Below are 24,011 nucleotides of genomic sequence, written 5' to 3' on the forward strand. Positions count from 1 at the left end.
TCCAACACACCCAACCACCACCTCCCCTCCATCCCCTTCCCCCATCCCCTCACCATCCTCCAAATCCTCCTCAGTAAGCACAAACCCCCTCTCCTCGCCACACCTACATCCCCTCCACCAAACCCCCTTCCACCCCCCCTGCTGCTGCTCCTCCTCACAATACTCCATATCATCCAAATCCACCGTTTGCAACACCTTTCCAATGGCGGTGGCGGCGGGGGGGATCCCGGCATTCGCATTCTTGAGTTCCTGATCGTACTTTCTCCTCTGAGGAGGGTCAGAGAGGACTGTGAATGCTGTTGTGATCTGGTCAATGGAGAAGGTGGGTTTTGATCGGGTTTTCTGGGGGGAGGATTTGTCGGGGTGGTGGTCCAGGAGGGCTCTGTGGTAGGCTTTTTTGACGGTGCCCGAGGCGAGGTTTTGAAGTGATGGGGGGAGGGAGAGGATTTCGTAGTGGGTGGGTTGTCGGAGGGGCATTGCTTTCTTTCTTCGATGCTTTGGTTGGCTGGTTGTTTGGTTGGTGGGGCGAAGAATTTCTTTTGGTGGGGGATTCATTTTGATTATCTTACCCTAGATCTTATCTAACCATCAACCCTGAAACATGTGAGATCGGTATTTACTCTCCCGTACAGCATGAATCATGCTAGAGTATTGTACCGTACTGTCCTCGGGCACAGTCTTCGGAGGGACACGAAAATGGTCGGCGGGTAAACAGGGGTATTTGGCAAGCAAGAAAGCGAATTCGTTAAAGTAGGCTAACAAAAAAAATACTTGTCACTGACTTCTGCTCGTCACCCACCAGTCTTCGTCCTGCCACCATTGGAAACTGTATCAACTTTTTCCCTTGAAAGTATCAATTGTAGCTTACTACAGAATCCTCGGTTGAAAACCGAATCACTGAACCCCATAAAATCATTCTAGCAAACCCATAGTTTTCCCCTCAGAAAAACAGAAAGTAATTCATAAAGGAAAACTAGTTATTTTCGCTTCCTACTTTGCTCATACAGGTCATATCCAGGGATACCACGAGAGTAATCAGCTTCGCCAAATGTTAGTAACATGTACGGTCAATTGTGAAGGATGTTCAACCAATACCGGAATGAACAACAACTAGCATGCCCTCATTCTTTTTTTGAGCCTTGTCATAGATTAGTGGCTTCACTAGAACCCAAGAATTCAGAACGTACCCCGTGCAAATCCGCGAATTGAGCACTCATCTCTTCGCCCAGTCTTTTGACCTCGTCTCCCAACTCTCGAGCCCCTTATCCGCCTTCCTCCTCAACTCATCCAAAGAAGCTCCGACAGCTCTGACAGCATTGTGGGATTTCGCCGCATCCTAACGGATCTTCAGTTAAAACCCGTCTAATGGCCAATTGTCCAAGCTACCCTTTCGGAACGAGGCCATACCTTTTCCAACCCTAAAGAACGGTCGGTGTACCGCTTATTCTGGTCGAAAAACATCTCCCAGGTTGCGTAGCGTCCATGGTCCTGAGAAGGCTTGTTGCCCGAGGAGAGCTCTTCAAGGGTCCTTCTCTGAACAAACTAGTTAGTGTGGTTGATTGATTGATTGATCGATATCTTACCTGAGTAGTATGAAGGCTTCTATGAAACCCCCCCCGCGCCACACGAAGGCGAATGCTAGAGCCGACGAGGTTGTGTGCGAGCTTGAGAGCAGACATCTGTTTTCCCATGGCTTTGGTGACGATACTCGCTTTTGGTTGTGCTTCTTCGAGGGCTTGGTGATGTAACGCAGGCGGAGGGAATGATCGAAGGGTCTATAATGATATATACGCCGTGCGTCACCAAACCCATGCACTAGCCCTCTTGTATGGTTTGCCGCTTTTGTTGAGTTTGTTTGGATATCCATGTTGTATACGGGTGGGAAGATAACGGGCCCGGGCATCTAGGTGTGAACTTGTGATGCTATGGTATAGTATGGGCGCCCAGATGTGTACGGAACTGTACAGGCAATTTGCCACGCAAACTTTTGCCTGTGTTCCAGTGTTTGCCCACGAGCCAACTCGCAAGGGAACGAGCTCGAGCCCACCATTATAAGCTCAGGAGGAAAAGCCGGAGCTGGCTCGAGCCTGGATTCGTTAGCAGACATACCGGTAGTATGATATATCACTTGCTTAGCAAGGTTGAATAAAGATGGAGCTGTACGATAGACCCGAGAGGAGAAAACAAACAAATAAATACAAAAAAAGGAAAAGGGAGATCAGCTGTGGGCAGTATTTTCATGGAAGATTTGATCGAACCCAACTTGCAATTCCTACTCTGCATCTATTGCCCCTCGCGAGATTTGAAATGAAATAGAGAAAAAGAAGCATCACAAATGATCGAGTTTGGCTCGGGTCCAACACTCGAGCCGTGACTTAGAGCTTCTCAGCTCGTGGTAAACACTGCTCGGGCACGCTGTGTTCGAGTTCACCACACCTGGTAGGTGCATAATCACGATGGATGGAAAAGAGGGAACGAATTACCAACCAAAAATATACCTGCGTACGGCACAAGTATAAGGTCCAGCAAGAAGTTACAGAACAGTTTCTCCGCTCGAGTATGATAGACTTTTTAGTTTTGAGATGGCTTCCGGGTTTTTGCCTGGTATGATAAGTGTTTTGGGACTTGAGGATACTCGTACCGGTAGGGCAGATGCTACAGATTACTGTAGCATAGAAGATGCCCGAAATGATAAAAGTTTAATGAAAAGTATATATATATAAACATGAAACAGTTACAGTACTTGAGGTTGACGGGCTATCATATCATAGATATATCATTGTCTGTCCTCATCAATGGTTTCCCTACCCTTATCCCATGCCGGTAGTCCGTCGGGTGTTGCACCCAAGAGGCCTGGTCAAGAATAGAACGGGATCCGGAATGTCTCCCCTCCGCAACTGGAAACAAATTACCTAGGGTTCTAAACTAAGACCTAAATTATCCCACCAATCTCTTAGGCGTGAACAACATGCGAGAACAGTTTGTACTTGTAAGAGCGGTTTATCAGGATTCCAAGCGAGATCTTTTGCGGCTACTGTAGTGTGGCACTCACCAATACCGGTACTCGAGTACCGTACAGTACCGGTACCGGTACCATAGCTGTGTTGAGAAATTCTTGTGCTGCCGCGCAGGGCTGTTCGGGGTCTTCTGATACTGTAGTAGGGGGATTTTCCCTCAACGTTATTATGACCAGTAGCTCGCATGAGGGGGTCCGTCAGCAAAAGTCTGGGGTAACAAAAAAGCAGATTGGGATAAGCCGAACTGCGTAGCCGCATTAGCGCAACTCTAGCGACGGGGGTAGAGGACGGGCTGGCCACTGTGCAACGTGTAATTACTCATCATTTGAAGGGAGGGGGAGATACCGGTAGAAGGAAGTATGATAGGAAGGTACATACCGGCACTCGAGTAAAGGACCGAGAGGTCTTCTATTGGAAGATTCAACAGCTACTCGAGTATTAGTGAGAGGGCTTCTAGAGCTATTCCCTATGATAATCAATCGAGACCCTTTGTCATTGAATCGAGGCGGTTTGAAAGAAAAGAAAGCAAAAGATTCGCGGTCGAAATATCAAAAAAAAAGCAGCCGTTTGCGTAGACTTTACAGTATGATACTTTCGAGAGCTTTGTTAAATGACCGCAACCCCCCCTGGCCCTAACCCTTGTTCCGGTCTGTTCTCGTCCTTCTCGACTTCCCTCCTCTTTCTTCTCAATCCTTCGTCATCCCTCTCACTTCCACTTCGCTTCCTCCCCCTTGTCACCCCGCTCGAGTCTCACAAAGGATTCTCCCGCCCATCCCAATATATCACGCTCTCCCTCCTCTACCTTTTTCTCCGAGAAGGTAGACGGCCATAGATTACCTGTTTCACCCAAGTAATAAAGCGTAGGCTCCTGCCGATACGCAGACACACACATCTATTCATTCATTCATCATGGCATCCATGGCCCGTGTTCTCACTCGCGCTTCGAAGCAAGCGTCCTTCACCTCCACTCCCCTCTGCCGCAATTTCACAACTGCGACCCGCGCTCGCCCGACCACCTCTATTGCCGCACCTATTAGACAGACTGGCCGCCGTGGATATGCTTCTGGCGGTTCAGCGGGTGGGGGTTCTAGCAAGATCGCTATCCCATTGGGTCTTGGTTTGATTGGTGCTGGTGGTTACTATGCTTACACCAATGATCTTCTCCCCGCCGCATTGTCTGGCGCCCAGGCCTCGAAGACTGGCGGCGTGCTCACCCCCACTAAGGATGACTTTCAGAAGGTCTATAATGATGTTGCGGAGCTCTTGGAGAATAATGATTACGACGATGGTTCCTATGGACCTGTATGTATCCCAATTGTAAACCCCTTTAATGTTTGATGTTTAAATTGACAATTGTGTTGTAAAAAGGTAGTTGTCCGCCTTGGATGGCACGCATCTGGAACTTATGACAAGGATACCAAGACTGGAGGTTCCAATGGGGCCACCATGCGTTTCGCTCCTGAGTCAGAGCATGGTGCAAATGCCGGCTTGAAGACCGCACGTGACCTTCTCGAAGGTATCAAGAAGAAGCACCCTTGGATCTCGTACTCCGACCTCTGGACTCTTGCTGCTGTTGCTGCAATCCAGGAGATGGGTGGTCCCAAGATTCCGTGGAGACCCGGACGTAAGGACGGTGACGTATCCGCTTGCACTCCTGATGGTCGTCTTCCCGACGCCACTAAGGAACAGAAGCATCTCAGAGCCATCTTCTACCGTATGGGTTTCAACGATCAGGAGATTGTCGCTTTATCGGGTGCCCACGCTCTCGGCAGATGCCACACCGATCGTTCCGGCTTTGATGGTACGTTGTCCGCCTACTTTGTCACTCACACACCTACCCTGCGTTATCATTATAACCTCTAATACTAACGCATTGTTAGGTCCCTGGACTTTCTCGCCAACAATGCTGACAAACGATTACTACAAACTCTTGCTCGAGGAGAAGTGGGCCTGGAAGAAGTGGAATGGACCAAAGCAATTTGAGGATGTTTCGACTAAATCTCTTATGATGCTTCCAACCGACATGGCGCTCGTCAAAGACAAGGAGTTTAGGAAGCATGTTGAGAGGTACGCCAAGGACAACGACCTCTTCTTCAGGGAGTTTGCGGATGCCTTTGGAAGACTGCTCGAGCTCGGTGTTCCTTTTGAGAAGGAGGAGAAGTTTGTTTTCAAGTCCACTACAGATTAAGTGCTGCTATGTGACTTTAGGCGGGTGAATGACTACGAGGGGAGAAAAGGGGGAGGGGTTTTTGGCGGTATTGATACCATTTTTTCTTTTAATCTAGTTTCTTTCAAGTTTCGGTATGTTTTACGGCGTCTGTAGTGTTCAATGAAAGTTCTTTCCTCTTCAATTTTGACCATTTTTCTTTTCGCTAGCAAGCACCTAGTTCGATTAGGCAAGGCAAACAGGAAAAAGGATGGCTTTCTGAAGCGCAATTCCAAATCACTTTATGTCCTGGGCCTACAGGTGAAATAGGCCCCCTTCCCGAGAAATCTCACCCCACGGTGAGCAGACACAACCGAGCGAATCATGATATCAGATTCGTTTTGCGGCTATGAGCCAAATCGCTTAAAGTACAACCCATCGTGTGCAGCGTAGTATTCAGAACAGGAGAGGAAAGAGGAGGAAATAACTATCGATATCCCCCTCCTTTCCCTTCACTCCACTTCACTTCCCCCTCTCAGACCATCTTGCCCTTGCTCGGCCGACCTCATAATGACACGGCACATACCGCCTGTAAACCATGGAGGCCGGCAAAGCAGCTTCGGATGTGCTTGGGATGACGCAAGGTAATTTGAAGAAACCCCCCAACGGGGAAGCACGGCTTACTCGTATACAGGTCTAAAGGATGGAGAATGCAGAGGGTGGGGAGGGGGGGTTACTTACTCTAAGTAAGAAAACGAGAAAGCGTGATTCTGAATACCATGATATTGGAATATGATACAGACTGCTGGTGACCGAAGTCGTACGTTGAGGTACTTATGGGGAGGATAGTCTAGTCCGAATGTGGACTCTAAAAATGCTTTTGGGGTTAGTTGATGCCGTGGTGGTGGTTATTTGAAGTAACTTGGGGGCGTCACAAGTACCGCATTCCGTGGCTTAGCCAAGGATTACGTGCTTTGTGTTTGTTTGGGAGGGGGGGTAGATATCACACTCGAGTACTTGTCGTAGTTCCCATAGATGGGTATGCCACATTCAGATGAGGAGCTAGGAGAGCTAATTGGCTAGACGCAGGAGCGGATTAGACAGATCTCACAATTTGGAGGGGGTTTTTCTCAAACCTTGTTTGCAAATGGTGGAAGGAAGAAACGGACCTTGGGACCAAAGCAAGCCCTGAGGAAGTATCGGTATTGCGCTATTGGGGATAACAGATGCCGCAAAGTGATGCACCGGTGACCTAAGTATCAGTATCATTATATACCGTGAAGGATCAGAGGACACCCCTCCTCCAGCAAAACGCCTAAAGCTCCAAGACCAGTAAATCGATTGGGGGGGGGGAGTGACGGACCTAGCTACGATATCATAATATAGTACTCCGAGCATTAAAGACGAGTTACAAAAGATCCAAATCACGAAACGGGACAGAGGAGACGGCAAAGGGAAGGAGTTGCTCGGATTCTCAAAGCGAGGTCACCAACATCGCCGCTAACCCACCCCAACCAAATACCGGTATCATGGAATACTCCACCGTTTGTACTCGGGTATGACACTCCCAAGCACAGCTCTCATTTCGCCATATCATATCCAGGGATTTTCTAAAGAAAAGGTGGCCGCCGCGTGCGCCCATCCGAGCCACAGGGACAGGGCATAAATAGTCCGGGAAATTCCACATGCACGATCATTTCATCCTGCCCCGCCTATGATACCCCCCATAATCCGTAGGATCGTATAGTAGCCACCCGCTTGCACTAAAATCCACCTCCCAAGTCACGCAGTCCCGGAGGTTCGGGATACTCTACCCTACTATACAACGCACGAACATTCTGTGCCCGGACCGAGTTGGTCCGGCCAGCCAACAAAAGCACCCGTGGACCGATTGGCACACTGCAACCGGTGACGAGTCCGGGGTCCAGCCGGAGAGCCCTGTAGTCTACTGTGCGCTCCGGTTGTTCGCCGGCTATGAACGGGATCGATGGAGGTGGGTTTTGTGGATAGTCTAGTCGAGTTTTGTATTTACTGCACACACACGAGCCCATAGGAATTAGGATTCTTTTTTTGGTATGATATTCGCCCTTATATAAATTGAGATGAGGCGGTAGTCTATTGCACGGATAGGCATTTGTTATAATAGGTTAGAATGCCATGCAGGGGGTTGTCGACCCACTCTAGCGGAGAAGCGACCATCTCTACCGATATTCGAACACAAGTGAGAATCTATGACGCCGAGCAGATCATTAGACAGATGTATAGATACAACAAGCACAGTACTGTACAGTACGCTAGTGACGGAACAGACAGGTCAGAACCGACCGAGTCCTGAATCCAAATCCCATTCCTGGCAAATGCTCGTTCCACAATATCCCGGGAACACCGTATCACACCCGTTCTCGCACCGCGAAATACAAAGCAAAAAATCCCATCACGGTCAAACCCATCAATGACTCCTTTTCCCCGCCCTCCCACTCCTAATCCCGGTTTCACTCATCATACAAGTGCAGTTATGTGAATACTTCCCCCGTACCATGACTTCAAACCCAATCCTGCAGAGGAGGAGAGATTACCCTCAAACTTATCATCGCGGCCACTACCACCATTCCTCGGTTACCACCACCCTACTCGAGTTAAGTATACTCGAGTATATAGTCCGGCACATGAGCAGCTGGAGTAACGAGTAACTGTGCTTGCATATCCTGACACAAACCCGTAACAACAAATCCACCATACCACACACCACACCACCACCGCCACCAAAACCCCGAATAACTTAAGGAGAGCATGCGTATTTAGACTACAGTACGAGCACCAATCGCGGCGTAACCGATTTCCTGGCCGGCTGGCTAGCCATTTATGGCGGTATCCTAGTAAATGGAGGAGGAAGTTCCCGCAACCATCATACTGTATCATACCATACAACCCTCCTTTTTTTTTTTTTGATTCCGGTGCCTTATTGACATTACGGTCATGGGGTATCACTCGATGTTGAACCGGGTTGTGTTGGTTTTTGCAGAGTCGGTCGGTTGAGTACGGTAAGTGGATTGTTGTGGTGTTTGTTCTTTCTTTCTTTCTTTCTTTCTTTCTTTCTTTCTTTTTCGGGTAGATACATATTTTGAAAAGATTGATGGAAACGGAAGGCACATGATAGTATACAGTACGACAGTACGAGTAGAGTAGAGAAGCGCCCGTCGATCTGGATGGGTACCGACTATTTATGGTTGATTGGGGGTAGTCGACAGCGTAAATTATGTATTCCCCATCGTATCGTACCTTTTCAACAAGCACATAATATACTCCTAGCGGCTATCGACGGACCGGACGAGTTCTACCCAGAATCTTAATCTTCCTTCGCGGTGTGGGGGGGGAGGGGGGGGTCCGGTTACGAACAGGTCTGTCGGGGCTATAATAATAATAATAATAAAAGCGTCAGGGCTCCTGCCGATTATGTACGAACGTGTGATATGTATGTACGAGTATGTATGTATGTATGTATGCATGCACGTATGTATATATACGGCATCTGCGCGTAGTTCCCGAATCTTGCACCTCGTTCTGCGTAACGTGCGCCTCAGCTGGACTTGAGGCTGCTCGATATTTCTGCATAATAGCTTTTACTTGATTCGTATGGTATAACATATACCTCCTTCCTGGGTTAATATCTAGGTGTCATTTTTTTTGTCAATTCGATTAGGAATGTTGGTTCCTGGATACTTGTTTGAAGGACTTGTAGTGTTTGATACTTGAGTGTGTGGTTGGATGTTTGTGAGGTTGTACTAATCTGCTTTCTGGATAAAGGTTATATATAATATACCACTTTAAAGGGTTGGCAATTCAGAAGATGGGAAATGCTTGATGTAACTTGAATATCAAAAAGTCGGTGTTGTGGTATCACTTGTATGATATCAGCTTAAATTCTGCAGTATATGATATCTGAATTGAGTCAGATAAAGAGTAATCTTGTAAAATATATATATATATATATATATTTAATAGTCTTATTCCACTCTCAAGTGTTGAAAAAAAAAAAATGAAAAAAAAAAAGCCAGAGTTTAGCTTTATTTTTTTATTCATTCCATACCTCTCTATATGAACCCTACTAGACAATAGTATAAGAATTATTTATGACAGTGAAATACCAATCATCACTTACTAGTATTACCATACAACTTACTCCCTACTCCACTACCTCATTCTCAAATAGCTTTTATATATTACAAAACTCTAATAATGCTAATTAACTCCAAACACCTTCTTTGCAAGCTTGAACATTTATTAAAATCCTGCCACCAACATACCACCGGTAGTGACTATGATTTTCGGATCCAAGTCTGATACAACGTGTGGGGAGAATTTCTGGAGGGGCGGAAAGCCTGTGCGGTACAAAGTCGTATTGAGCTACCCACTGCTATGATACCGTACTACGAAGTTCATGCTGGGCTGGAAGGCATGCCATGGACGTGTCGCAAGTGTTGGAACTAGTTCTGCGCACAGTTACTCGAGTACATACGGTAATCGGCGGCAAGCTTGCCAGGGTTAGTCAACCATACCGGTATCGTATCCTTTTCCAATGCGGATGCTCGAGCAGGTGCTCATGTTGCCGGATCGGTGTCGTCGCGTCGTTTTTTTCCCGCGTCTCTACCAAAAAAAAGAAAAAGAAAAAACGCGACTTGGGTTCGGCAACATGGGCACTGGAATATCGATTAACACGTAACCTTCAGCTAGCTTGCGGGCACGGTATCGTAATAATATCATTCAAGTAACGAGTGGTATCCCCGAGTAGTGTAGAGAAATATCCCTCGAGCCACAATACAATTATTTACAGTACTTGAGTAAGTAATTTTCTTATTTTTATTCGTGAATCCTGACAGCTCCAAAAATTCCGACAGAACCAGCTGTACGAGCTCTGATACGGTACCAGAACGGTAGGCTCAACTGCAAAAGTACCGGCTGTCATGCTTGAGTAAATAACTGATGGTTAATTTACATTCACCTATCCATCCATCCATGACCACGTGCATCGCAAAGTTACCGATAACCTAAGCCCACCATGCAAATCAAATTAAACAACCCGATAGGCAACCACGATAACTTTGTTACGGTAGGCAAATTCAATTCAACCCAATTCGACATAAGGTTGCCTGCCCTATCAAAGCCTTACCAGAGCGAGCGATTAGTTAGAGATTACTCGATCTTCGATGCGGCGCCTGGATATGTACCGGTAGAGCGTTCCTTTCTTTTTGGCCATTTTTCCTTTTCTCTTCGGGAATGATAGATAAGAGTGCTGATTGATAGCATTATTCTCCTCTTTTTCTCCCCCCAGCCGTTGGGAATTTGGAGGGGGGGACGCGGGCCGTTGATTTTCTGTGCTCATGAGGACGTTGACGGGTGCAATTGGGCTGATACGGTAAGGTATGGTTTGGCTTGGCTGGGGGAGATAGATAGAGAGAGAGATAGATAGTCTAGATAATTTAGATGGATGGATAGATAGGGGATTGAATGGATTTGGAAGCGAACTGGAAGCGTGATGAATTGACTGACTGGAGTAAGTAAGAAAAATATGATAGGGGGTTGTTAGGTAACCGTGCCAAGGTTGTGGCTCCACCACAACCCACCGTTGCTTGCGCAACTTGGGCACTCTCTTCCAGAGAGTGCCTGACAGCTCAACAACAGATTCAGCTCAAGGACAGGTTTCATGATACTAAAGAACAAAAAATACAATTCCCCAACCATGCCTGCCTGAAACATTCTGATTTTTTTGCTTTTGCCTTAGGTCTCTTCTCCGATTGCTTGATGATGTCTAACACTTGGAAGGCACTTCGATATTTATATTCCTTGCATGAGTGTTCGCAGACTACATCTATTTATTATACAACTATGTGCCTCTCTGATTTAAACTCACAACATCAGGTATTCATAAATGGTGCAAACACTTGCAGATGCTGAAAATCACCACACCCTTTTCAGTAATTACAAGATAACTAACTAGGAACTATACTGTTCTTAATAGTAGTTATTTGATCATTAGAGTCTTTAGACTTGTGACCTAGTTGACAAGTTCAACTGAGTTGGTGTCACAAATGTGGCTTGGCACGGAAAAGGTTTTCACATGACTCATGATTATGAGTCGTAGGTTATGATTTGTTATGTTTTACACATGACTCGATTATGAGTCATGGGACGTTGTAATGATTCCTCCTTGGATAGTTAGTTGTTGGCAAAGGGAAACAATACTTCTCCTCTTCTGTAACCGGTACGGGTACTTGGTTATTGGTTTTGTTTTATGTTTTGTTTTAAGTATCGCTTTGATACTTAAGGAGTTTTACCAAAGAGTATCAATTGATACCTTTGATTAGTTTCGTTCATGCTAGACATGAACAGATTTGTGTATTTAAAGACCGCCTGTTTCTATGATAGAAAAGGCAGACTTCGACAGACAGTATTTCAATATACTTGGTTGAACGGTTACTTCTTTGTTCCTCAGTACACCCTCGAAGCCTCCTTTAGTTCTCAGCTCTCGCCTCCTCTCTGGAAGAGCAGGCCACCTGCCAACTATTGTATCTTTACCGATAACGTGATTAGCACCTTGCGAACACGTTACATTTTTTTAACCTCAGCAAGTGGTTAAGAACCTGTCCCCGGATTTAGGCCTGATCAATCGATATCCACCTCAGAATGCTAGCGGAGAGAAGCGGCAGAATCACAGCACATTCGGCTTCATCTCAAACCCAAAATAGAGTCCTTGACGACCAGGAGTGGAAAGCAAATCCCACGGCAAGACCTTACAAGAAAGAAGCAACCCTGGTGCTCTGCTAAAGAGCCAGGCGATTCTGCAAACACGGAGGATACACAAGCTCCAGGAGAATTCCCTTCTACTCCAGCAAAGAAGCCTTCCTTTGAACCTCCAAACGACCCCGAATCCAGTAGCGACTCAGATATGGCTAGCACAGGAGGAGGGCCTTCTGGAGGAGGGAAATCTCGGGCAAGGCCTGAAGAAGAGGAGGTACCCACAGCATTTGAACTCCCTAAGTTTAAACTCCACCTCCCAGCGAAGTTCACAGGAGAAGGAAAAGACCTCAAACCTGAAGCCTTTGAACGATGGGCAACAGAACTCTCACGCTTCCTACTCTTACAAGGAAAAGATGTGGAAGATCCTACAACCGGACTTATCATTGGATCATTCTGCGAAGGAAAGGCAACCGACGCATACCACCTATGCTATAAGGATTTCGGCGGAAATGTAAGATTAAGAGGATCTATAGTTCTCGATTACTTGAAAGGACGATTCCAATCCTCTATAACCAACGACCTCCTATACAACAAATTCAACCAGCTCCAGCAAGTTAACGGAACGCATGTCAAGTGAATCACCAATGTGGCTACGGACCTAATGATGTATAAGGACCGGATGGAGAGAGGAAGTATCTCCAAATACATCCTGAAGCGACAATTCTACGACACCATGCACCCTACCCTCCGGCGAGAAGTAGAACCACTCGAGGAAGATGGCAATGATATTGCAGTGATAATTGCAAGAGCAGAACGAAAGGACGCTATTCTCCATGAGACCAAGGCCTACAAAACACAAACATCCTCTAGTAGGAACAGCCAGCCACGACACAATGCCTCCAGCAACTCTGAAGACGATACCCCATGGGTTTTCAAGAAGAAAACAAAATCCTCCAAAGAATCGAGACTGCAAAAAGGAGAGTGTTTTGAATGTGGAAAAAAAGGACACATGGCAAAGAACTGTCCTACGAAGAAAGGAAAAGGAAAGGCAATTAAGCAAGAGGCGTCGGCCAACAATGTTGAAAGCGATAACACCCAATCCAGTGAATATGAAGAGATCCATATTGGATATATTGATGTGGAATGCAACAGTGTTCAACCTCCGGCTACATTCAAAGCACACACCGCTCTAGAAGGTACTATCCTGATTAATGGAAAAAGGGCTTGAGTCCTATTCGACACTGGCGCAATCGGAAGAGATATGATCAGTAATGCCTTTGTCTCTGTCCATGGACTCCCCACTCGAGACCTTAACCAACCCATACCAGTCAATATGGCAGTAAAAGGATCACAATCCACAAGCCATAAAACCTGCAGTGCGATCATACGACTTGGTTCTGCAGTCCTACCCCCTCAGGAAATGCTGGTTGGAAATTTAGCCAAATACGATGCCCTAATAGGCATGCCATTCCTGAATCGCCACAAAGCTATAATCAGGTGTGGGGAATCAACTATCGATTTCCCAGAACAGAAGGTTAGAGTCTCATGCAAGCCAATAAGCGGAGAGTACCGAGCCGCAGTCTGTGAAGCAAATGCACTAAGACTATTGGATGAGTACTCTGATGTTTTCCCTGATCAAATACCCGAAGAACCTCCGCCTATGAGAGAGGTGAATCACCACATCCGCCTCCGAAACCCCTCTAATCTCAAGAACTAACCCACCTACTCTATTCCTGACGCATACAAAAGTCGACTTTGTAATTGGATCAACCAACAACAAAGAAGAGGAGTCATCTACCGAGCAGAAGCCCCAGGTGCCGCTTCTATGTTTGTTCAACCCAAAGCAGATGGCAAAAGAATCCACCCCTTGGTTGACCTTAAGCTACGGAATGAAAACACAGTTATGGACAGCTCCGCTATCCCAAACCAAACCCAGATTCTAAATGCAGTTGGACGGGCAAGATTCCGAAGTAAGATTGACCTAAGCGATGCCTACTTCCAAACAAGGTTAGACCCAGAAAGCGAACGCTACAACAGTTTCAAAACACCCTTCGGAAGTTTCATTAGCCGAGTTATGTTACAAGGTGATATGAATGCGCCCACCACCTTTATGCGAATTATGGAAAACCTCCTAAGCGAATACCTCCACTATTTTGTTTGGGTCTACATTGATGATATTCTCATCTTCTCGAACACCGAAATAGAACATGCCTACCATATAGGATTGGTTTGTACCAAACTAAGGGAAGCTAAATTCTACGCTAGCAGAAACAAATCAATTCTGTTTGCCGATAAACTTGATATCCTAGGACATGTTATAGATGATGAAGGAATACACGCAGCCCCTGGAAAAATAGCATGTTTAACGGAATGGTCAACACCCCGGAATCAAAAGGAACTCAGGCGATTCCTAGGACTAGTCAACTATATTTCCCAGTTCCTCCCACACCATGCCACTGTGACAGCGCCGCTCACAGACCTCACCATCAATGCAGAATTTGTCTGGACCCACACTCATGACCAAGCCTTTACCAACATCAAGGAATTGATTAAAAACGCCAACGTTATTCAACCTATCGACTATAGTAAACCAGAACCGATATGGCTGATTACTGATGCATCAGATGTTGGAGTTGGAGCATGGGTTGGGCAAGGGGCCTCCCATGAAACGGCAAGGCCGGCGGCATTACACAGCAGGAAGTTCACTAACTCACAGATGAACTATGGAACAACAGACAAGGAAGCCCTTGCTGTGATTGATGCTCTCGCCGCTTTCAACCACATCCTGATGGGCAATGCCTTCACTATTGTCACCGACTACCAACCTCTCACTAATCTTAAAACAGAAAGAATATCTGGAAGAAGAAGAACAAGATGGATAGGTGAGATTAGCAAATACGATGCAAAAATCATCTATACCCCTGGAAGAACGAACTATTTAGCTGATGCTCTCTTCCGCCTAGATGAGAATCAAGACATCGCAGACCCCCCTCTCGTTCACGACCACACAAGACAAAGCGAGGACAGCCCTAACGACACCTCCTATGAACAAGAACCATCAATAGCTACCACTAGCTCTGCCGCTCCCTCCAATCCTTTCTCTTACACCATGTACAGTGCTGCCGGAACCGAACGAGGAAAGGACATTAATGAAGAATGGAAAGACAATTGCATGCTCCGCAGCACACCTCCTCACGAACTTGAACAAAGCAGACTCCACTGGTCCCACTGTTACCACGACACCTGCCCTTTTCACCAGACGGAGATTAAGTTCGGAAACAGATACCAGCGACCGTACTATATGCCTGTTGATGATTCCAAAGACACCAGCTTCGACACCACAGAAGGAGAAGGAGAGATGATCGATGAAAATGAGTCAACCCAACCTCCTCATATCCTTAACCCTGCTCCAACACGATACCAAGGTCTTGAAGAACTCGAACAAGCAGCAGCCTACGTGGATGCAATATCCCATTTACACCCCCCACAGTCAGCCCCGCCATCCTCTCCTCCCATAATCGATTCACGACCACTTTATGGTGGACCCTTACGAGTATACAACAATGAGACCATTGTCTCGGTCATACCCCCTACTATTCCCGAGCATCGGCGTCAACTCTACGAAACCTTTGAGGAAGAGGAAGCCCCTATCGAACCAACAAGAGGATCCCTAATCGAGGATGAACGAGATGTTAGATCAACCACAGAAGAATTAACCTCCTCTTTCCGAAGCCAAATGATAGCAGGATATTGCCATGACCCAATTTACTTCAAAGCCATGGATAGCTCCAGGCATGGAGATCTTGCTCCCTACAACATATCAAACGGAATGGTCTATACCAGCACCCGTTATGGTGAACGTTGCCTATATATATCAAAGGGCCATATGTTCAATGGAATGACTATTAGAGAATATGTCATATCCGAGATTCACAACAAAGGACACCACAGTGTGGACCGCAACCTTCAATATGCTTCAGAATATGTTTACTGGCCTGAGATGCGCAAGGATTTCCGCGATTTTGTCAAACAATGTGAACTCTGCCAGGCAAACATGGAGTGAACACAACTTCCTGAAGGGAAAGCTCAGACCCTCCAACTACCATGTGAAATATTTGAATCCTATGCCATCGATTTCGCAGGACCATTCAACAAGTCCGCCGGATATGACACCATCCTGGTAGCTGTGAATCGATTTTCCGGATACACCTGGTTAATACCAATGAAGGTTACCGATTCCTCCAAAGACACCTGGAATAACCTCCAACGATACTTGTTTACCCCCCACGGGTACCCCTTATCTATTGTCAGTGATGCTGATCCCCACTTTACCGCCAGATTCTAGAAGCAAACCTTGACCTCCCTCGGAATAAACCACATTATGGCTGCCCCAGGACACCATGAGACTAATGGCCAGGCAGAACGAAAAGTCCAGGAGGTTAAGACCGGAATTAGAAACATGATCAATGAACGACAAACCAACTGGGAACCAGCCCTTGTCGAACTCGCTTCATATATCAATGCCGGATTTTCAGCTACCTTGGGGATGTCGCCATACAAGGCAGTTTGTTGGCCGCCAATACCCTCTCCTACCTACAACTCTATTCAAGAACTCCTCAGTCCCTGCCTCTGATGACCACTTAAACCGCCATCAAGCAATTCGGAATGATGCTTTCCAAGCTGTTAAGGCTGCCCGATTCCGAAGCACCACTACTGCTCAGAAACGACGACGCAAACATGTCCCTATTCCACCAGGTGATATGCTCATGGTACATGGAAACATGTTCATCACCAATGTTGGACGTAGCAAGAAACTGCAACCCTGATGGCGAGGACCTTTTAAGGTCTTATCCTATGATGAACATACAGAGAACTACACTGTCCACATGGATGGACGCATGTACCGCCGCAATACTGCAGTATTCCACGCCTCTGCTGTCAAACGATTCCACCCAAATGACGATTCTAAGTTCCCTGGAAGAACCCACTCTCAACCCGAACCTATCATCATTGAGAAGAAAGATGAATGGGAAGTTGAAGAAATCTGAGACCACTGCCTTTGGCATGGAAATGATCAATTCTTAGTCAAATGGAAAGGATATCCAACGAGCGAAAACAGTTGGGAATCACTGGAAGGACTAGAACACGCTATGGATATGGTGAATGAATGGTGGAAAGACAATATGCCGAATGGATCCCTTCCCCCAACAATCAACTACATCACTATGTGCTGGACACCCACGATGCCAGAAACTGAGCGATGGCATGCAGAACTCGAAACTAGAGATGGATTTTGGGCACCATACTTTGAATCGGAATTCGAGAGTAGCGATGAGGAGAATCAAGCTATGGAGCAGGCACTCGACAACTTTATCTAGTCACCAATCACCATCCGAATACCATAACGATGTCAAACTATGTGGAGCTCAATGTGAGGCAGCGACAACAGATTGTTGGACTGTTGTTGAACCGGGATGTTATCCAACTTGAAGACTACTTTGAAATCCTCTAGATTGACTACTGTCCTGATTGCGATCATGCTTGGGTTGATGTACAGCACGAATCTGGTATTCGTGACTACTGTGATTTAGATTTCTTCGAGTCTAAGTGTTTCCTTAGAGTTTCCTCTTGTCCCTGGTGTGACACTTATGATGAAGAGTTTTTAGCGGAAACTGAAGCCTTTAGTTTCTCAGACTCCGCTTTTGTTGAGTTTTAAGTTTTGTTTGTTTAAACAGTTGTTATGTTTTGGGGAATGTAACCGGTACGGGTACTTGGTTATTGGTTTTGTTTTATGTTTTGTTTTAAGTATCGCTTTGATACTTGGTTTGTTTTAAGTATCGTTTGATACTTGGTTTTGTTTTATGTTTTGTTTTAAGTATCGCTTTGATACTTGGTTTGCTTTAAGTATCGTTTAATACTTGGTTTTGTTTTATGTTTTGTTTTAAGTATCGCTTTGATACTTGGTTTGTTTTAAGTATCGTTTGATACTTGGTTTTGTTTTATGTTTTGTTTTAAGTATCGCTTTGATACTTAAGGAGTTTTACCAAAGAGTATCAATTGATACCTTTGATTAGTTTCGTTCATGCTAGACATGAACAGATTTGTGTATTTAAAGACCGCCTGTTTCTATGATAGAAAAGGCAGACTTCGACAGACAGTATTTCAATATACTTGGTTGAACGGTTACTTCTTTGTTCCTCAGTACACCCTCGAAGCCTCATTTAGTTCTCAGCTCTCGCCTCCTCTCTGGAAGAGCAGGCCACCTGCCAACTATCGTATCTTTACCGATAAAGTGATTAGCACCTTGCGAACACATTACATCTTCTTTTGTTTCTTTTCTTAGTCTTACAATAGCACCAGGCCTCTGCCAATGTTACTAATAGTACAAGACCTTTATCTTCTATCGGGAACACAAATCGTAAGCTTTCTCTAACTCTTCTTGGTGAAGAGCTTTTCTTGGTGTAACAATAACGTTGCAATAAAGATAAAGTTCGCGAAGGAGTTTTATATTCGTTAAAGTAATAAGTAGGAAAAGTACTTAGAATGCAATCTAATTTTATTTAAACTCGTACCGCCAACACTGGCAAATGATAAGCCCCCACTGGCACAGGGATACCACTAACTAGTATACAACTAATCCTAAGCAAACTAAGTCTACAGTCCCGCACCTACCATCCCCGAGTCATACCTGCACGAGAACTAATTACAAGACCATCAAACAACCCAGCGCTCACCCCGGTCCAAGTCTGTAGCCCTTCTGGTATGAAGCCAACCAGCACTAAGCATAGCCGAAGCCGAGCAAAAGACCGACCCGACCAGGTTCCTTGTCCAACAAATATAAAATCACTACTATTCGGTCTGAAAACCGTCCCGCAACACCTCCACTACAGTAAAAAACCAATAAACAAACAAACTAAAAATACTGGCGATACAATGGCATAGAGGAGGCAACCAACATGTCAACCTCTCGCACCCACATGCCTGGCCGTTGACTCTATGAACCCACTTTACTGGTTGCCTCCGCAGAGCATACTGGTGAGGAGGACCTGTACCAGCTACCTGTCCTCCAAACAAAACAATCACAAATATGAGAAATACATAAAAGTGGTGACAGACCGAGAAGGTCATTAGGGGCTATCTCCCACCCGTGGTGCCATGCCTCCTCCTATCCAACCTGTAGCCAAACCAAAGAAACCAAAGAAACCCCACAAAATCTAACGTACAAGACCCAAACAAGTCCAACTAGATGGTCATAACTCACAATCCGTACAGGTGGCCATCAGCTAGCCGGTCTGTCGGGGAGCTTTACAGCACTCAGCAGTTTCACCCAATAGCCCAAGCCGGACTGGAAACACTTAATTAGACCTCGCCCAACCTGATGCAGGCCCGACCAGTGCTTGCTAATACCTCTCCCTCCCCAATCAGCCTCCCCTAAGCCCCACACGCCAGATGCCACAGAGCTCATCCAGCCCCCCTGCCCCTCAGACAGATCAACCATCTGATAGCCACTGGATAGCCCATACCTAGCCCCATCAGGTAGCCATTGGTCTTGGCCATACCAACAGAGCTCTAACCCCCAGCACCTTGCAGCTGAGGGGGACCTACCAGCAAACAGCCATGAGCCACAAAGGAGGCAGCACCAATACTCGAAGGCACCAGTACCAGCCACACCATCCAACTTAGCCAAACTGCAATCCAACCAAACCGGAAAAGAGTAGGCAGAGCCAGCCGCAGCCGGCCTCACCGGTCCAGCAACAAGCACAGACTGAACAACAGGTAAGAGGCACCCCCAATGGACATGACATGAAGGGGGAGGGCGAATGAACAGAAGCAGACAAACAGAAGGTAGGCTCCACTTGCAATGTGTGAAGCTGCCAACCACAATTTACAACTGAATCACCTAAACACACAAATAACGTGAGTGCCTGGCAGCCAATCATCCCACACCACCCCAGCTAGTAACAATAACTACACCAGGGAGTCAGAGTTTTCAGGGTCAAAGCTATCCCCACCGAAGCAAGAAGGAGACACCTGACTGAATCACAGTAAATACCGCAAGGGCGAAAGCTCCAAGAGAACAGTAATAAACAATATTGTAGGATTCTGACCGTAGAAACATAATGTAACAAGGAGGAGCTGGGCTGGCACTGCCCTGCCACCTGAGAAATGATGTGGCCAGTATGATGAGTTGAACTTGGTAAGGTCATCAGTCTAACCCAAGGGCGTTTTGTATTGTGAGAACTAAGGACTCCAATAAAATCCAACAATCATGAGCTGGCCCAATGAATGATACAGTGATCCCTCTAAATACAATATTCTATCCCTCCAAATCAAACGCGAAACCTGCGAGTAGACGATAGACAGAAAGCTGAGACATTTTACAGAAAAAGGCTCGTAAGCGACCGTGATGAAGAGTTCGAAGTGACAGTATCGTGAGAAACTATCAGGCAACGAAACATGAAGCAAACAAGTAGTCCGCCACGCAACGCCTAACAGACCTGAACACCAAGAACCCCAAGAACTAGAGAGCAAACTCAGATATCCCCTACAGAATCCAAGGCATTAGGGCACATTATGTGTGTGAAAGAAACACTTGGGACGAAGTGAATTGAAAGGATGCGGAAAAGTACTTAGAATAAAGCATGAAGAACCTATCCTCCTCGGCTGTATTGGCCTCCTTATATAGTGTTCTTCCCGCCCGTAGTCATGTGACCCAAAGTGGTCCTATGTGCGAAACCAAATCATAACAATCTAGTCATGTGACCAAAGTGCTCACATGCTCAAAACCCATGACCTCATAGCAAGGTGTAATGATCCCTCTCTGGGTAGTTAGTGCTTGGCGACGGGGAATGATACTTCTCTTCCTGTCTTCTTCTTCATTTGTCCTACGAAAGCTCTAGGCCCCTGCCTACGTTACCGATTGTACAAGACCCTTGTCTTTTACCGGGAACGCCTATCGTAAGCTTTCTCTAACTCTTCTTTGTAAAGCGCCTTCCTTGGTGTAACGATAATGTTGCAATAAGGATAAAGATCGTAAAGGTGTTTTATATTCGTTAAAGTAATAAGTAGGAAAAGTACTTAGAACAAAGCATGAAGAACCTATCTTCCTCGGCCGCATCGGCCTCCTTATATAGTGTTCTTCCTGCCTTCAGTCATGTGACCTAAAGTGGTCACATGTGCGAAACCAAATCATAACAAACTAGTCATATGACTAAAGTGATCACATGCTCAAAACCCATGACCTCATAGTGAGGTCATGTGCGAAACTCATAAACCAATCATTATGCAATAAACAAGTCATATGACTCGACTGAGTCATATGCACGAAACCCATGACCTCATAACGAGGTCATGTGCGAAACATAAATCATATGTGCAAGGCTTACCTGTAGGGCACACTCGCAAGGCGTACTCGTCAGGCTCATGTCCCATGACTCATACTTGAGCCATGTGCGAAAGCATCACAAATTCCACACATAAAAAATCATATAACCCGAATAGGTCATTTGCACGAAACAATAACATACCTGTAACTCATAACTATGCGTCACGTGAAAACCCTTTCCTCGCTAAGCCATATTCGTAACATTAGCTCCCCTCCTCCTAAGCCTGAGTCCCATCAGGCTTTTTCTCCCAGCTTTAATAGTTCCCGTCCTGCCGAGCGCATGGTCCTTCTCAGATTGTGGAACTTTTCATCTGCCGTCCTCCATCTGACCCTTACCGATTCCAGAGTCAGTTTCGCTATCTCAATCGTGTGCCGCTGATTGTCGTTCAGCTGTCTAAGCTCCGCGATCGTTTTGCTATTTGCCGAAATTGTGGCCTCGGCTTGGCTCAGTTGTTCTTGGAGTCCCCGGATCTGCCTGTGTAGGCTCCTAACATCCAGTTTCATGTCTGCGGAGGAGTTTTGGGCCGCTCCCTCCCTGGACTGCGTCCTCGTAGCCTATGCCTTTCTGGCATCTTCTCCTTCCAACTCTTTCCTGCTTCCATTTTTCTGCGGGTAGAATCCCGCAGATATTTTCTGTGCCCTGTGCATTCTGCACCCATTTCTGAAGCATTGTTGCCAATACTTTAGAACGTGGTCCGGGGGTGGGCCACGCTTTCGACATTCCCTCGGGAACCATCCCGAGCCTTCTTTGTCACCAAAGTGTGTTTGGCAACCGTCATCGTAGCATACCGTCCATGACATAGTGTTATGCTGTGCTTGTTGTTTCCTTTCCTTAAGTTCCTCATCGGTTGGCCCCATGAATGAGTATTCGGGGCTGGTGGGTGTGTTTTGGTGGTGGCTATCGCCCTAGCCCTTGTGTGGTTGCAATGGCACGGGAGCCTTTCCCTCGCCTTTGTCTTGGTTGAACGTGATCATTACCTAGGTCGTGCTTGCCTGGGTATCATTGGTGGAAGGTTGAGATGGCATCTTGTGAGTTTTCGAAGTTGTGTGCAAAGTACCAAGTTTTATCGTGTTCAGGAGAATATCCTGTCCACTTGGCTCGGTATTGGAGGTGACCGTGGAAGAAGCGGGAATCGACTATTTCGTCGAGCTCGTATTCGCGTTCTCTGTCAAGTTCGATCGGAGGGGCAGGAATAAGTCTTTGTGGAGGAAACTTATTGTCGTTGTGTAATTCGTGGAGTGAGATGTGGAATGTATTGTGTATTTGCATTGAGGAGGGAAGGTCGAGTTTATAAGCTCGACTGCCCACTTTTTCCAATATCCTGAAGGGTCCAATTTTCTTGTAGTCCAATTTCTTTGATGGTCGTGTCGTATGGATATTGCGTGGTATTAGCCATTCCATATCTCCCGGTTGTATGTTTGGATCTGGTCTTCGGTGCTTATCGTATTGTTATTTTTGCTGTTGTTGTGCTTTACTCATTTCGTATTGTAAGATTTCGTGTAGTTTTCCCATATCCGTTTTCTCCAGTATCACATCATTAATCGTATGATATGTGGTTTGACTTTGTGGATGTTGTCCGTAATTTGCGAAGAATGGTGTTGTGCCGATCGTTTCTTGCTTTTCATTATTGTATGCAAATTCGGCCATTGATAACAGCTTGTACCAATCATCTTGTTGATAATTGACGTAAGCCCTGAAATATTGTTCGAGTATCGCATTTATCCGTTCCGTTTGTACATCCGTTTGTGGATGGAACGCTGTCCTCATTCTGTGTTGTATTCCCATTTCTCTAGTTACCTTTTTACATAGTCCCGATGTGAATAGTGTTCCTTGATCGGTGATGATATTCTTGGGTAGGCCATGAAGTCAGAAGACCTGTCTAAAGAAGGTTTGTATAAAATCCCTCGTGTTGATATCTTTTCTAACCGGAATGAAATGGGTCATTTTGGTCAGACGATCCACCATGACCAGGATGCTATCGCAATTTTCTGATGTTGGTAGGTCCGTGATGAAATCCATAGTAATTGTTTCCCATAGTTGTTCGGGAATTTCGTTTGATTTTAGTAATCCATATAGTGCATGTTTAGCTATTTTCGTTCTTTGGCATACGTCGCAGTTTTTGACATATCGTTTGACATCTTCGCGCAGTTCTGGCCAATAGAATGACCTTGTGATGAATTCTATAGTTTTAGCCGTTCCTCCGTGTCCTCCCGTTCAGATATCATGGTGTTGTCATATGATGTCTGTCCTTATCTCCTCTTCTTCCGGGATCCATTGTTTTCCATCGTACCACATATTTCTGTCCTTCCATTGGCATAACCCCAGTGCATTTCCTTTCATCTCCTTTTTTCCTTCCTCCAAGGCTTCTCTTATTGCCTGGATTGTTTTGTCTTTCTTGTTTGCGTTCTCAATTCCTCTTTCCTCCTTTGATGTGAATTGGATAACCTCCATTGCCTTGAAGTAGGTTTTTGGTAATAAGGTTCGTGTTTTTTGTCTGATTCTTTCGTCTTCTTTCGTTTGTGGTTTGTCGCTTGCAATCCTTGTGAGAGCATCTGGCTTTCCACTTTCTTTACCTGGTCGGTATTCGATTTTGAAGTTGTATTTGCTGAGGTGTTCCATCCATCTTATCTGGCGATCGTTCAGTTCTTTCGTAGTCATGAATGGCACCAAGTTCTTGTGGTCGGTTAGAACTCGGACTGGATGGTCGTTGTTCGAAACGTATCTTCT

General features: G+C 45.9%; 2 protein-coding genes; one reads left to right on the top strand and one right to left on the bottom strand.

The window, feature by feature from the left end:
• Nucleotides 1-807: 807 nt before the first annotated feature.
• Nucleotides 808-1,891, bottom strand: GSTUM_00009917001 (uncharacterized protein). XM_002840975.2 has 3 exons: nt 1,584-1,891; nt 1,408-1,533; nt 808-1,336 (listed from the first exon to the last, which is right to left on the bottom strand). The coding sequence occupies exons 1-3, from the start codon at nt 1,677-1,679 to the stop codon at nt 1,214-1,216; spliced, it is 345 nt and encodes a 114-aa protein (XP_002841021.1). The 5' UTR covers nt 1,680-1,891; the 3' UTR covers nt 808-1,213.
• A 1,829-nt stretch (nt 1,892-3,720) lies between these two features.
• On the top strand, nt 3,721-5,205 carry GSTUM_00009918001 (uncharacterized protein; the record flags this gene model as incomplete). XM_002840976.2 has 3 exons in its annotated part: nt 3,721-4,319; nt 4,386-4,818; nt 4,898-5,205. The coding sequence occupies exons 1-3, from the start codon at nt 3,927-3,929 to the stop codon at nt 5,203-5,205; spliced, it is 1,134 nt and encodes a 377-aa protein (XP_002841022.1). The 5' UTR covers nt 3,721-3,926.
• Between the last annotated feature and the right edge of the window lie 18,806 nt (nt 5,206-24,011).

This window comes from Tuber melanosporum, assembly GCF_000151645.1.
Source record: "Tuber melanosporum whole genome shotgun sequence assembly, scaffold_63, strain Mel28".
NCBI lineage: Eukaryota > Fungi > Ascomycota > Pezizomycetes > Pezizales > Tuberaceae > Tuber > Tuber melanosporum.